Source organism: Meleagris gallopavo, chromosome 21 (genome assembly GCF_905368555.1).
Source record: "Meleagris gallopavo chromosome 21, MGAL_WU_HG_1.1, whole genome shotgun sequence".
NCBI classification, from domain to species: domain Eukaryota; kingdom Metazoa; phylum Chordata; class Aves; order Galliformes; family Phasianidae; genus Meleagris; species Meleagris gallopavo.
Genome location: NC_139424.1, coordinates 5,542,346 through 5,557,173, shown reverse-complemented (window position 1 = coordinate 5,557,173; position 14,828 = coordinate 5,542,346). Strand labels below are relative to the sequence as shown.

The 14,828-nt window shown below is 53.9% G+C and overlaps 1 protein-coding gene across 3 annotated transcripts in view; it reads left to right on the top strand.

Annotated features, from left to right (window-relative positions):
* Positions 1 to 14,828, top strand: part of SMG6 (SMG6 nonsense mediated mRNA decay factor) — a 90,720-nt gene that overhangs the window by 34,570 nt on the left and 41,322 nt on the right. For 2 of the 3 annotated variants that reach the window (XM_085240509.1, XM_085240508.1), the window contains exons 11-12: positions 10,552 to 10,668; positions 11,138 to 11,306. In XM_085240509.1, the coding sequence (XP_085096635.1) occupies positions 10,552 to 10,668; positions 11,138 to 11,306 (286 nt within the window). Of the gene's footprint in view, positions 1 to 8,691; positions 8,797 to 10,551; positions 10,669 to 11,137; positions 11,307 to 14,828 lie in introns of all 3 variants that reach the window. The other variant, XM_085240510.1, reaches the window with a different exon arrangement.

Here is a 14,828-nt window from a genome sequence, read left to right as displayed (position 1 = left end):
CCCTGCACAGTACAGCCAGCGGGGCCCCCAGCCCGCCTTGGGGAGCGGCTCGGCCACATGTGCTGTGCCTCGCGAGGCCAGCAGGCAGGCAGGCAGGCAGAAGAGGAGGAAGTGATGCTCTCAGGCCCATCTGCGCGGGGCTGAGACGCGCTGCAGCTGGTGCGAGGCCCTGGCAGCGCTTGGAGCTGCCGTCTGCTGGGGTTTGCTGCTGTCTACGTTGAAACGCGGCGTTGGGGAGGGGGGTCGGTGGCACGGTGCCAGGCCCCGTTGCTTGGCCTTCTCTCCTCCTCCTCCTCCTCCCTCCATGCTTTAAAGTCACATTTCCAGGCCAGACATAGAATTAATCTCTGGGCACTTCACATTGCTGGCAGAGCGAAGCAGGATGTGGGATCTTTTTTTCTTTCTTTTTTTTTTTTTTTTTTCTCTTTCTTTTTGCTCGCTCTCTCTCTCTCTCTCTGCGTCTTGGCTGACTTTTTTACCTCTCGAAGAATTTGGAAGGGCCGTGAGATTCCCCCCGCCCCCCCGCCTCGGTGCCGTGCAGTTTTTCAGCACGCTGATCACCCTGCTGTGGCTTCACCCTAATAGATTTCATATGCTGACACAGTTGACATCAGTACCAAACTATTTTACATGTGATCTGGTGTATTTCCTGAGGAAATCTGCAAGATATTTATTAAGAACTAATAAAATAAACCTCTCCATGAGCTTTTAGGTAGTTTTCAATTTTTCATGTCTCTCTCGTTTCCTCTTATCAATGAGTTTCTATTTTCTCCCTCCTCTCTGACCATCGCGAAAGGAAACAAAAATAAATGTTTTAAACCGTTCCTGAATGGACACTGGGAATATTTCTGTAGTGATGTATTAGCAAAGTCGTATTTTTAGTGCCGTATTGTCAAGACTAAAAATATCCCGCCGCAGTGCATCCTTTTTATAGGTCTTTGTGTGTGTGTGCACGTTGAGTTTGCACCAGCGTGGAAGGGTCCGTCTTTGTACCGCTGCAGCGTTCCCTCCCTGTCGCAGCTGGACTCCATTAGGCCTTGAAAATTAAAGTAATCCTGCTTAAGAAAGAGAAATTAATCACCGCGGCAGAGCCGCGTTCCCCCAGCTGAGCCGGGATACCTGCGTGGCAGCGCTGCTTTGAGACTCTCCGTCAGATGGTCCAGCGCGATGTGCGAGGGCTGCGGGCACCTGTGGGGCTCCTGTTGGTGCTGGAGCACCAGGATGGGAGGGCTGGGAGCTGGGATGTTTTGCGTTGTTTGCAGGAATTTTTACATTTCTGCACATGTCAATTAACTGTATGGGTAGCAGAGAGATGAGGTGGGAGCGGGGCTCGGGGGGCTGCCTTCCTTCTGTCCCGTGGGCTGGAGGAGCCTGCTGCGAGGGCAAGCAACCACACGGGGCTTTCAGATTTCTATAGTGGAATGTATTCACTGCTCTGATAGTGGTGGCCTTAGGGCTGGCTTGGCACTGCAGGCAGCAGGCATCCTGCTTTGGGGATACGCGTCAGTGAGCCTGGGGACACCTGGCACTGGGAACCTCTCGTGCCATCTGCTGGCACACGGGGCTGAGCGTTCCCTCGCCGCCCCGCAGCGCGCCGCTTCCTGTCGAGCAGTTCAGCGAAAGCAGTAATTAGGGCCCGTAAAATTTTATTTTATTAGCGAGAAGTGTTGGTGGGTAATTGGCCATAATTTGAACCCAGCCAGATTGGAGATTAATAAAAAAATAGGAGCAATCTCTTTACCAGAAGCGGCAGGGCTGTTAGCCCTGATCCCTGCCAGACCGGGTGGGATGGGATGGCGGCTGCGCCTGTGCTGTACCCGTCCTGGAGGGTGTTTGACACTGGCATTGGAAGAAAGGAAACCTTATTTTCCAAGAACTCTGCTCTTTCTCAGCTTGATAAGTATTTAAAATAAAAGCTGCACAATTGGAATTGGCAGAGCATCCTCATTCTTTTGTCTGTCTGTTTATTTTTTTCCCCTCATCCCTCGACATGTGTGCTACAGCCCACGGTTGCTACACCCCGAAGAACCGCAGCCCCGCGGCTCGGCAGGCGCTGCCCACCCCGGCCTGGCTCTTTGAAGCCCAGCAGAGCAGCGGGGCCCTGGACCCTTCCCAAAGTCAGGGGGCACGGAGGTAACGCTACAAAACGAGCTTTTCCAGCCCCTTCACTCGCAGGGCAGCAGAAGCAGGAGTCGAGCATCTCGCTGTTTGCAGGCTTTGCGAGAGCAGTCAGAACGCAGCCAGCAGAGGAGCACCCGTGTGTCCACTGCAGCAGCAATGTGAGCAATCAGTGCTTTCTCCACTCAGTGCATGTGGCTGAGCCTGCACGCCCGGCTGTCACGCCGGGTTAACGCTGTGAATCACACCCGGGAGCTGCTTCAGGTTACTAGTCCTGGGTGTTGCTTCAGGTTAGTAGTGCTTGTTTGCGCTTGGCAGCCTGGGCTGGAACCCGGTGGAACCGTTTCCCAAAGAATATTTTTGGTTTGAAAACTGAAGGTCAGCAGTTCGCAGGCGCCGCGCTCGCAGCCAGCTCTGTGGTTCTCCTCGTGCCACCGGGCCAGCAGCACTTGAAATCCCGATCAATCGATCTGCAACAGTATGAAACCACGAGCGGGGCTGCCAGATAAAACTCCCCGTCTCGCCCCTTTTTCCCCACCCAAAGTGTCTTGCTGCCCGTATCCCCTTTCTTGCTGCCTGTCTCCTTCCCTCCCTCTCGGCTGTGTATTGGACTTTTTGTCTATCTTTTTCCATCTCTCTGTCTCTTTTCATAACAGTTTTTAATAATGTTTTAGTTAGTTCCAGCCTTTTCCCTCAATGGATCCCATTGGAAAATGCATTTGAAAGGAAACAGTTATACACTTCCCTTCCTTTGAAACTCTGTTGGCACCTTTTCCAGTGCAGTAAACCATACAACATGGATTTTCAAAGTTTCCAAACACAGACATGCTGGCGTTAAATTTATGAAAAAATATTTTATTCGACTGTATAGTAACTGTGAGTCTCTGAGCTGCTGGTCACAGTGAAACCAAAGCCCGCTTTGGAACTGCAGCAGGTTTTTGAATCTGTGCAGGGAACGTCGCAGTGCTGGAGCTGGGATGCTGCTGTGAGCTGAGCACGGCGGGTCGGGGCTCTTCTCCCTGCACATGGGAGTGGTGTAACCACGGCATCCATGAGTCGTGCCAACCCTGGCTCAGATCGCAGGAGGAAAGAGGATTTTGGCCCGGAGGCAGTGCCTGCCTCGTGCTTGCTGGTGGTGAGGAGGTTAATGGTGGTGGTTAATCCAGGTGTTTGGGGGGCTGTGGCGTTTGGGACCCGAGGTCCGGCTCCGTGTGAGCTGTTGGAGCACTGAGATCATATTTTCTAATATCGGGGCTCGGATGTTAGACTTCCTGGAATCGGTTCCCTGTGTGCTGTGGGTTTGTGCCTGCGGTTTCAGCCTTGCCAGCGGGGAATTGCTCACCCGACACCTGAGAACCTTCCTATGCGTGGCACTGCTCGGAGCAGAGTTTGTTCCAAATTTCCACAGGAGGAGCACACAGCCCCCATTCACCACCGGTGCTTGGATGGGTGAAGCTGGCCGTGTGCGTACCGTTGCAAACCTCAGAGTGTTCTGCAGCTCCTCACTCGCCAGAGGTGTGCTGTGATGCAGACAGGGGCTCTCTGGCAGAGCAGATGATGACGTGGCCAGAAGACCCTGGGCTCCGTTTTGCAGTTGTGCCATCACTTGTGTAAAACTCCTTTCCCTTCCCATGGGATTTCTGCAGAGAACTCGTTGGTTGTTATCACCATCCTCAGGTCCGAACAACTGGATGGCAAAAACTTCTGTCTTGGTTCATGCCTTCTGCATGGTGTCTCTAATGTAGAGATATATATATCAGTAACAGATAATGAGTTTTCTAGATTTAGAGTGCTCACCTTGAAATACAGGAGATGGAGGTGTCCTGAATGCGTTGTCTTCCACTGGTTTTATTCACCTTCAGTGCAGGGCTCTCATTAGCCGTGGTTGTAGCTGCAGTTGCCCAACGTCTGCAAATCTGATCCCCTCTGTGTCACTTCTGAGCTGTTAGGGATGTGCAAATACCGATGTGGTGTGACGTGAGTGTGGGCCAAGTGACTTCTGGGTCCGCTTGGGAGTGCGTGACCAAGGCAGAGACAGAATTGAGTTCTCCTGTAAAGCGCTGAGCCATCTCCATCCCCCAAACACAGAGCTTTTCTGCAGTCCTCAGCCTTACTGTGTTCATGTTTCAGCACCTGAGAAGGGTTCTTCAGGAGGGTTTCTGGCAACCATTCATTTCTGTGTCAACTGGAAAAGCCAGCGTGAGGGCGGATAAAGTGATATGCCAGTAGGGCAACCTTGTAGTGTCCAAGTGTGATGAGCCTGGCTTGAACTTGCAAAGTCTGCTCTAAATCTGGTATTGCTGACATCTGAATGCTCAACGCTGTGTCCGCTGGACATTTATTTTCTGCAGGGTGGGTTGGGGTGGCAGAAGCACTCCCAGACCCCTCAGCCAGCCCCTGCCAAGCTGTTGGGTCCTGCTCCAAAGCGCGAAGGTGCTGGGGATTTCACTGCAATGGTCGAAGAATTTTGAACTTGAGAAGAACAATATATTTTCCCTAACCTCATTCTGGCAAATGGCTGAAGTTTTTTCGATGAAATTTTCCCAATAAATTTAGCTCGAAGAAAGCTTTTGGCATGAGGGATCGCAGCCTAAATGGTTAAAGTTTGGCAAAGTTGTTAGGAACTAAAAACAGGGGCTTATAATGGAAAGTGTTAGGTAAGCCTCAGTGTAGGCACTGTGTCTGGGCTGTGCCCTTCTCACAGGAGTGTCTGAGTGCTGGGAGGGTACAGCACGGGACTGTCAGCACCCGGAGGGGCTGCTGCAGGGGGCGAGGAGGCATTTTGGGTCTGGGGATGAGGAGTCTGGGCTTTGCTGCCTGGTAGAGGAAAGCAGGGGCCGCAGACTTGGCTTTGCATTGTGGTTTTGCTTTGCAAACTGACCCAGCAGAGCTTGGGTCCCTCAGGAAGCTGTAAAAAGAAGAGCAGCAGCAAATGAGTGAATGTGTTGAAACGGAAGCTCCTCACTTTGCTGTTCCTGCCCCATCAAAGGCGGCTCTCTCCAAGCGCTCCTGTCTGCAGGCTCTTTCTCTCATTAACTTTCCCTCCAGGCACAGAACGCTCACACCAGCAGAGGCACGTTGCAGGCTGCCTGCCCCAGCTCAGCGATTGTCCTGCTACAACTTCACTCCAGGCTGGAGTAAACCTCTTGGGAAGCCCTGTTCACACCTCCTCCCACTGTAAATAACATCTGACACAGTGACAGCCGGGCTGGGATGCGTGCAGCGCTTTGTGGTGCTGCCTGATCTCTGAGCACGAGGACACAGGGATGCATGCTGCCCTTGCTGCCCGTGTGGGTGAGGCTGTGGCTCTATCTGTGTTTGGTCAGGAAGGATGAAAGATTGTGCAGACTAAGGGGTTTTGTCTATCAGGCTGCATCGTCCTGTTGCATGTGTCTGTATCCTGCCTCACTGCACTGTGCCTCGTTCCTTTTTATGCTTCTGGTGTCCATGTTTGTTCTCCTTTTGGTGTACCCTCACAGTGTGCATCGATTCGTTCAGATGTACTCTGTGCACAGCCCTGCTCGTGTCTTGCACCCTTTTGCCCTTCAAACCACTTCGGCCCCATTGTGCTCAGGCATCCTGCAGTAAGATAGGCGGCTGGTGCCGGGCTGGTTTGGAGCTGTATTGCCGTGCCAACCTGGATTAACACACTTTTTAGGAGCTGTTCAGGAGCCGTGCACATTTGGGCTGTTTCTGACCCTGCACAGGATGGTGCATATCCAGAAGTGACTCTGCAGCCTCACCGGGCTGCAGGGTGCAACCCAAGGTCCTGGCCCCGCCGCCCGGGTCAGCACCCCAAGCACATTGAGCTCTGAAGTGCTGCTCAGTGCAAGTGGAAATGGCTTCAATCTGTGTTTTGACTGATGGGTCTTTTCAGGAAATTTCTGAGAATAACATTTCTAAAAATGGCTGCTTCTTTCCACTGATATTTCCTGGAAAAGGCCGCAGTTAATTTTAAACCACTATCCTTTTCCCTTTTCAAGTGGAAATGGCTTTGAGCTTGTCCCCGAGGCTAGTGTCATTCTTTGTGCCCTAGCCTGAATCGTGCAGCTGTGGAACAATGTGCTGCTCCCTGGACTCCACTTGCAGGACAGGTCAGTTTGTAGGGCTGCAGAATTGGGGAGGTTTGGGGGGCACACTCAGTGCATTCATCAGCCATCCCTATATTGGAGTGGGCTGGCAGCAAGCAGCAGCCCCAGGGTGCTGGGAGAGCGTGGCTTCCTCTGTGGCTCTCGGGCAGGCTTGTTGCTTGGGGTGGGAATATGTCATTAATTTTTATACCTTCCCCTGTAAACCATCGACCCTTTTTATGATGTCATGAGGGATTCCTTAATTTTGCAGCTGCTTCCTGGTTACGTCAGAGAAGAGCCTCCCGTCCTCGAGCCCAGCGCTGCAGTCCAGAATGGCTGGAAACAAATGAAGTGTTGAATATCTAATGGCTTCCACAGGGAGAGCTGCTCCATCCTCCCCAGGCCCCCAGCATTCCTCACCTCCCTCCCTCGGACAAGATGGGGTTTCAGTGCAGAGCAGAAGGAGCTGTGTGCTCCTGGGCAGCTCTGGGAGTGCATGCAGTGGGTCTGGGTCCTGTGGCTGAGACCCTTGTGGGGCTTTCTGCCTCTCTGTAGGACTGCTTGCTGCAGGGAGATGGGATGATGTGAAGTGACTCTGGGAGGGCTTCAGCCCTCTGCATGCAGGCGGTGGTGTCTGCTTGGCTGTGGGGCTGCGTGTCCTCACTGCTGCCTGTCCTCACTGCTGCCTATAAATGTGGGGTCGGGGAGCATCCTTCCAGGAAAGCTGCCCGGTGCTCTTTGCAGGGCATCAGCCATGGGTGTGTGAGTGGGTTCCCAGGCTGCTTTGAGGGCAGATGAGTGCGTGTGTGACTCGCTGTTCCCAGCCAGATCTGGGAGTGCCCGTGACTCACTGCTCCTCTTCGAGGGGGTGGCAGGGAAATGCCCCGCATCCCTGAGCATCCCTGCTCTGCTGGGTTGTGTCCCATTCCCGGCAGTGCTGCTGTCCTTGCCCACTTCCTGCAGCCGGCCCCATCCCGGTGGGCTGCCAGCAGTGTGTCTGGCAGAGTGTGACTCACGGGGAAAGCACTCACACTCGTGGGGCCGAGTGATAAGAGAGCAACCAGATCGCCTTCAGGTGGTGTCAGCATGGTGGTCACCAGGCTCTCTCCTTCCCCGCAGGGCAGCAGCTGGCTGGTGAGTCAGCTGTCTGTGCTGAGCTGCTGACACATCCACCAGCGAGCCTTAGGCAGGGCTCATCCACAGCCTGTATCGTCCTCAGGGCTGTGCCTGGAGAGCTGTATGCTCAATTGCCTTTGCTTACGGTCCTTTAGAGCATCACCGTGGAAGGTGGGTTCAGCTATTGCTCCCACGGAGCAAAGCCCATCCCTGTGCCAGCACCACTCCAGGCCTCCCAGCTCAGATCAAAGCTCAGGGTAATAAGGATGGTAATAAGGATGGGGAGGCCAACATGGAAAGCATCTTGCAGAGCCCTTCTGACCCTTTGCTGGAGCAGTTCAGTTCCCTGAATCAAAGCGACCTGCTCTCCTTTGAGCCTCTGCTAACGCCTGGTGGCAGCTTGTGTTTTAGCCACGCAGGATTCACCACTCCTCATGCTGTGTGCTAGCTGGGATGGAGGCAGGAGCACAAACACACCATGTGCTGCCTGGGAGCTGCCGCAGCGCCTTGCCCCTCGCTTCCAGCAGCTGAGGCCACGTGGCTCTTGCAGGATTTCCTCCTGCACATGGCACTGGAGCGGCTGTGAGCAGCTTCCTCCAGCAGCTCCCCTTCCCCAGCCACGGCCATCCCCTGCACCGCCGCTCTTTTCCCATTCCCATTTCCTGTGCCTGGTCGTGTTGCCCTAATAGAGCTTTGGCATTGCTGTTTTGCACACCCTAGTGGGAGAGGGGATGTGTTTATCACTTTTCCTGGAGATTATCTGTTTAAGCACTCTCTGACAGTTACAATAACAAGGGCAGCGCGTTGTGTTTCCCAGCAAAAGGACACTCGCTGCTGAAAGATGTATAGCACTAATTAGAAATACATAACATCCGGCCACATGGCAGCCTTCTCCCGGCCGCTCCATTTCCTGAGCTCAGACGACTTTGACGACAGTTGGTTTATGTTTTCCATGAATATAATGTTCTCAGAGAAACACAAATTTCTCCCCTTTATAAAAGTCCCCGCGCTCTCCATCTCTCTCCTTGCTCTCCCCGCACCCTTCCCCTGCAGAGCAGGTAGATTTATGACTGCAGAAAGCCTGAGTCGGATCCTGAGTCAGAACAAAGCTGGCAGCTCAGGCACGGGTTGCATCCGGGAGCCAGGTAGGTGCTTGCAGATGGAGCTGCAAAGGAAACTGCCCCTGCTCGTCGTGCTGGAGAAAGGCCTACACGTGGAGGAAAACAGGAGGGCTTTTCTGCAGCTCTGCAGCTCAGTGCTTTTGTGATCTTCAGAACCACCAGCCCGGCTGTGGTTCCTGGTTGCAGCCTCCGTGTTTGCAATCTGATGCTCATCAGCTCCTATTTTTTCCCATTCCATCTCCCTCGCTGTGCTCTTGGGCTCTCAGCAGGGTCCGCCCTCACAACCAGCAGCGGGGGGCAGGACAAGGACATGGCTTCGGAGGTCCCCATGCATTGGATCCAAACAGTTTGGTCTGCTGAGCGTAACGCAGGCTAGGTGTCAGGGTGGAAGATGGAGCATGCTCAGGGAGCTGAAATCTTAGAAGGTTTTAGCTGCTGAAATGAATTCCTATTGAATATGGAAAAACTGCTGTATTTGAGATGTTTATAGCTTGGCCACGCATGGACAGATTTCTAGTAGGTCAGGAAAACTCTCTGCTAAAAAGGTTATTCTGCAGCTAAACCTCAGATCCCCTTTCCAGGATTTGCAGTTGCTAGATTAGCTCTAGGAAAAGGTTGTAAGGTTTGTTTTTTTTTTTTCTAAAAAGGGTAAGCCACTGTCTTATTTCCTAGCCTCATTCTCACAAGTAGCCCAGCAGTTTTAGCTAAAATATTCCAGAAGAATTTGGGCTGAGAGAGGTATGGAAACTGCAGATCCAATGGTTCAAGTCAGAGCCAAGTGGAAAATGGGGTCTGAGGGCTGCTGGTGCCCACAGTGCAGTGGTGAGGCCAGCAGCCTCATTTGGGGCTTCAGGGGAGGATGCGGGGTGACACCTGCAGCTGATTAGGTGTCAGCAGCAGCACCTGAAGGCAGTTTGGCACGGGTCACCTGAGTATGGGCTGCGGGGTTTTGTTTTATTTGATAATGGGATGAGCTGGAACCATAGGGGAAAGCAGTTTGGGGTGCCTGCACAGTCCTGGGGTGCTACCACTCAGCATACTGTGCCCTGGGGACACAGCAGTGCTCAGGTGGCAGTGGGGTGGCCTCAGTCTGTGCCTGTGTAGGATGGGAAGCGAGGAGTCCAGCACTGAACCAGAGTGACGGGAGGAGGGAGCGTGGTGAAGACGACTGTAATTTCTTGAACTGGACTGTGGCCAGAGCGCTGGGACTAACACTCTTAATTGTGGGAAAGGCTTCATGAAAGAGATTTACTGTCCCGGAGTGGTCACATCTTTAGTTTTATGTTTCCTCCCAAAGCTGACAACCCTGCAGGCAGGCGCTTCCTACCATCGCTCGGCGGCACCGGCACGAGGAGCAAAGCACCCTCGTTGGGCTACCAGAGGCCTCTGGAGGGGAACAGGGGCAGAGGGGATTTGGGGCCAGGGGCTGCCTGTGAGGCTCAGCATCTTCTTTTGCCCCAGCGTGGGCAGCCTGCCATGCCCGTGGTGCCATGCCCACGGTGCCGCAGGCTGTGCTAAATGCAACCCACGCCCGGCTCCAGGCAGCTCCCTGCAGCCAGCGTCCCGCTGCTCGCTGCAGCCTCAGAAGTGGTTTTTGGCTGGGTGTAGATGTGCCGAGGGGATTTGCTGTCGCTCGGAGCCGGCTCTGTTTGGAAGAGCTGTGGTCGTGTGGCATCTACTTGAGTAACAGCTTCAATTAAGCTCTCTTGACAAGCTGTTGTGTGACGGCTGAACTAAATGGGAGGAGCCCCCTCCTCAGCTGCTGAGGTTAAAATTCCAGCAGGGACAGAGATCAAACATGCAGCTAATTACCCTTTTAGCACTTAAACATGCCCTTCTCCTTCAGGGGAAGGCATCAGCTCCAAGCAGCAGCTTCTGTGCTGAGAGCCCCGAGCACTGGCTCAGCACGAGGGGTATTTTTGGGTGTGATGAGGACAGCGTGGCTGCAGCCTCACCCTGCTCCCATAGCCACCTGCTTCTCCCCATATGTGCAGCAAGTGGGCCTGAGGCAGGCGTGAGGAATCACCCATTCCCTGCTGTGCGGGATGCACAGAAGGAAGCTGTGTAGGTGAAGTAAAGAGGGATCATCTGGCTGCTCCCCACTAAAATCTCTTTCTTTCTCATAGAGTGCATCTCTGAGGACTGCCGCTCTGTCATCCAGGAACAGGCCACGGCCCTGGGGCTCTCCATGTTTGCACTCCTGGTGAGGAGATGCACCAATCTGCTGAGAGAATGCATGCAAGGTAAGGGCTCACCACTAGGATTCCATGCTCCCACTCCTGGGGCAGCACTGGGGGGAAGGCTGTGACCTCATTCTTTGCTTTTTTGTGCATCCCTTCCTCTCTGCTGGGGTCCTAGGTTTCTTCTCCAGTATCTCAGGCTCTGCATCACTTGGCATGAGGTGCACTATAAACTGCTAAAAATATTTGGAAGAAATGGATGGATGCAGGGCATGCTTTCTGCCAGATATTGGGAAATCCCAAATCCCAGGGACCTCAGGACCCTGCCTCTGTGATACTGACAGTCCTCATAGATGGATCGGACCCATCCTGGCTTGCTCCGTAGGCCACTCCATGTAGGAAAAAGAGCTCTGCCTTTGATCTTGCACCTCCAAAGCTGGGATGTTGGGGTCTGTGTTGTGCATTCCTTGTCCCTACCTGAGATGGAGGGGCTGCATGAGCCTGGCTCAATGAGGTCCTCTTGTCTTTGTAGTTCCGCCACAAGAGGAGGAGCAGGAGGATGAGGAGGATGACATCAAGATCTCTGCCTTACCCCAGGACCTGAAGGAGCTGCTCCCCAGTGTGAAGGTCTGGTCAGACTGGATGCTTGGCCACCCGGACACCTGGAATCCTCCACCAACCTCTCTTGAGCTCCCCAAACAGTACGTGCATCCTCTGCTCTGTCTTGTAGTGTCTCCTCCCTACTCGGGCTCCTCGTGCCACCTTTCCCCTTCACTCACACTTGTTCCTGGATGTGGCACTCTGCGTGCAGGGGACGCTTGGTGGGGACTCATCACCTTCAGTGTCACAGTGACAGGTGTCCAGCTTTGGACACTGGGGGTGTTAAGGGATGAGGGGGCTCTGAAGGTTCTGGCATATGCCTATTTGCTTCTGGCTGTTAGGAGATGAGCCGTGAGCTGGATTTTTACCTTGTGCTTGGGGTGTGTGTCTGCTTTATTAGGGTACACCTCCTTCAAGCCCAACCGGCTCAAAGACAGAGCCTTCTTCTCTGGAAGGAGGAAAGTCCATTTGCAGCATGAGCATTTTACTGCCTGTTTTTATCTGAAACAGGCAAACCTTGGTCAGGCTGGGCTGGCCTGGAGCCGCTTGCCTGTTCCCGGAGCTCCAAAAGTCGCCTCCCTTCAGCTTCAGACACAGCTTGCCTCTACCCCCGCATCACAAAAAAGGGTTAATTTTCTAAACTGGCCAATTCCAGCCCATTAGTCCATAATGCGGACTAGGCAATTTGCATATTTTTGGACAGAAAATCAAGTAAAAGGGCCAAGTATGGAGTATGCGAAGCAGTGTCTGAGCATGCTCCGTAGCTGCTTTCCCGCAGGATTTTCCATCTGCCTCCGGTACTCCGGATCCAGAGCCTGAAATCACGTCTTATTGTTAATCCAAAGGAGCCAGAACCCAGGGTGATGGGAAGGCGCATTAAGAGTAATCCAGCAAAGTGGCTTAACCATTAATGGGTCCCCGCTCCGTGCGTCAGGTCCAGTCCTGCTCTCCTAGTTTATTGCCTCTACTCCAGTTCTTTTTCATTTGGCTGAGGAAATGGAAATCTCACACAGGAAGTTCTGGGCCTCATTTTGTGGAGATGGAGTCTGTTTTCTGTTTGTCGGCTGCTCGGTGTGGGACCGTTGCCTGCTCATGTGAACCGCTGCCCATCTTTGGGCAGGAACTCAAACTGGGATCTGTCACGTGCGCCTGTTTGCACCAATCCCCCCTTCCACTGCGCAGAGAGCCGCCGAGCCCTTGGCGACGGGCAGCCTCGAGATGGAATTTCTGATCGGGCTCGCGCAGCCGGCGCTTGGCGCCTTCCAGGGATGAGCTGCCTCCCCTGCTGTGGGTGAGGGCTGTGGTGTGGGCGCAGGTCTGCCGCGTCCCCCTGGGGTACTGGAGCAGGTGCAGGCTCCCGGTTGCCCAACAAGGCGATGGGCTCTGCTCCGTCAGGTCTTGGGTCGCCCAACCCAGGGAGGGTCTTTGTCGTGCTGCTTGCCCGTCTGGCGTGGAGGTGGCTGAGCTACCCTCCTCGTCCCGTCCCTGAGTCTCCATCAGGGTATGGGCGGCTTTCTTGAGGGCTCCCTCCGCCTCTTTGGTCCCCCAGCCCTGCCCATGGCAAGGGGATTAGCTGCTTTCTCAGCCCAGAGCTTTGTGCTGACCCAACCTTGTGTACCCAAGTGTTGGTGGTCCGGGAGAAGCTGAGCTTCCCTGGAGCTGCAGGGAACCAGCTCTGCTCTTGGGCATGACCTGGGACTTGCAACGTTTTCCCTAGAGGTAGGAAAGGAAGAGGGAAGCACTCGTTTAGAGTTTCAGCTCTCTATTGACAGAAGCATGCTGCCTCGCCTGGGGCTGCTCAGTAACCAGGTAGAGTCACCAAGTCTGGGGGTTTGGATAGGAACGGCTTCAAAGGAGCTCAGAAGTAAAACATGGGTCAGAGCAGCAGGCGCGCTGGAGGAAGCCAAGGTTTGTGGGCAGGGTGAGCTCAGAAGCAGGGAGAGCATGAAAGGAGCACGCACAAATGCCAAGTTGCAGAACTCCGAGCAGGGGCCTGCTGGGCTGTTGCATGTGTGCTCCTTGGCTTCTGGCAGTGGGACGTGCCACCAGGTCCCCTTAGCAGGCTCTGTTCTTCAGCAGTGCCAATGGAGAAGCTTTGGGGACGTACTGAGACCGCCTCCCAGCACCCTGATGCCATGACTCAGGAAGGGGACAACAAAAAAATCCCTAAAGCACAGCAGCACCCTGCAAGGATGCCACAAATGTGCAAATGTTTCTGGAAAAAACAGGCCCCATACCCACCTGGCAGCCCACCAGGAGCAAAAGGCCTGGCTCAGAACTTGCATCAAAGTGCAGCTCATCCGGGGCCAGCACTGCTGCCAGAATGATGGCCTGGGCTCGGGGCCAGTAGGGCAGCTTGTCAAGCCTCCACCAGAGCCGAGGGCCTGGGCTGCTGAGGCTCTACATCCCGAGGCCTCCACTCGTGCTGTGTTCGCCATGTTCGTGATTGCTGGTTCTTAGTAAGTGAGAGAGCTGGGGGACATTGAGAACGTCTAAACTCAGCCCAGCTGTGGCAGTTGGTTTATTGCTTTCAGCTGGTACTTGAACCCAGGTCCTGGTCTTGGAGTCTTTCCCAGGTTTAATCCCCGGAGCTTTCTCTGCAGCTGTATGACACTGCGCTGACCCCGAATGAGGATAGGAAAATAGAAACGGTGCCAAGCCAGAGTCTCTTTTTCATTTGGAGTCTGGCTGTCTGCCCATGACCAGGGTTACATAATGGGAAACATAGCTGGGGCTCTGGAGAGCCCGCGTTTCACCACGCTGCCCAGACCTTCGCATTCTGATGCTATATATCTTCCTAATTGTAGCTCGGATGCATTTATCACACTGCTGGATTTGAGTCCATACAATAAAAAAAACACCAAATTCCTCTGCTCTCTGCTTTCCCTGTTGGACAGACGAAGGGAAAGGTGCGAGGGGTGAGCGCCGCATGCAGCGCAGAGCCACGTGGGCTTCGCAGGGCAGGAAGGGAATTTTGGAAGGCTCCATCTGTGGGTCTGTGTCCTGGCAGGGATGTGGGGATGGAGCTGGCTCTGGGCAGGCATCTCCTCCCAAGCTGGGCACCGGCAGCCAAGAGGGAAAATCTTTCCCCAAAAGCTCTCCTTGCTCTATCACGTGAACCCAAGTGATCACACCCAGGTGTGACTCAAAGGATGTGTTGAGAGTTGTTTTTAAAAGACCCAAATTGAGATCTTGAGTGTATCTGAGAGGCAGGGCTGTTCATTCCCTCTACCTCTCTGGGAGAGGAGGGGCTCAGCAAGTTTTGCATGGCTCCTCTTTTCTTTGGGTTTTCCAGGATGGGAGCTGAACCCAACTGTGGACATCTCTGCCTCAGGGCTGGTTGCTCCGGACCAGACTACATGAATGGAGGTGTTCCCAGGTCTTCTGGCTGCTCACAGCTCTCACTTCAGTGTCTTAAAACACGTGTGACTCATGGCGAACATTGCACTGAGGTTGGAACAGGAGGTGTTGGAGCAGTGTATGCCATAGCCCTCGGCTGGTAGCATCTCTCAGACCGGCTGTCCTCAGGAGAGCCTTGCAGAGATGGGATGACAGCAAAGCCTAGGGGAGCGAGACATTTCCTAAGGCAGAGATGAGTGGAAGGTGAGCCTCCAGGGAGCTGC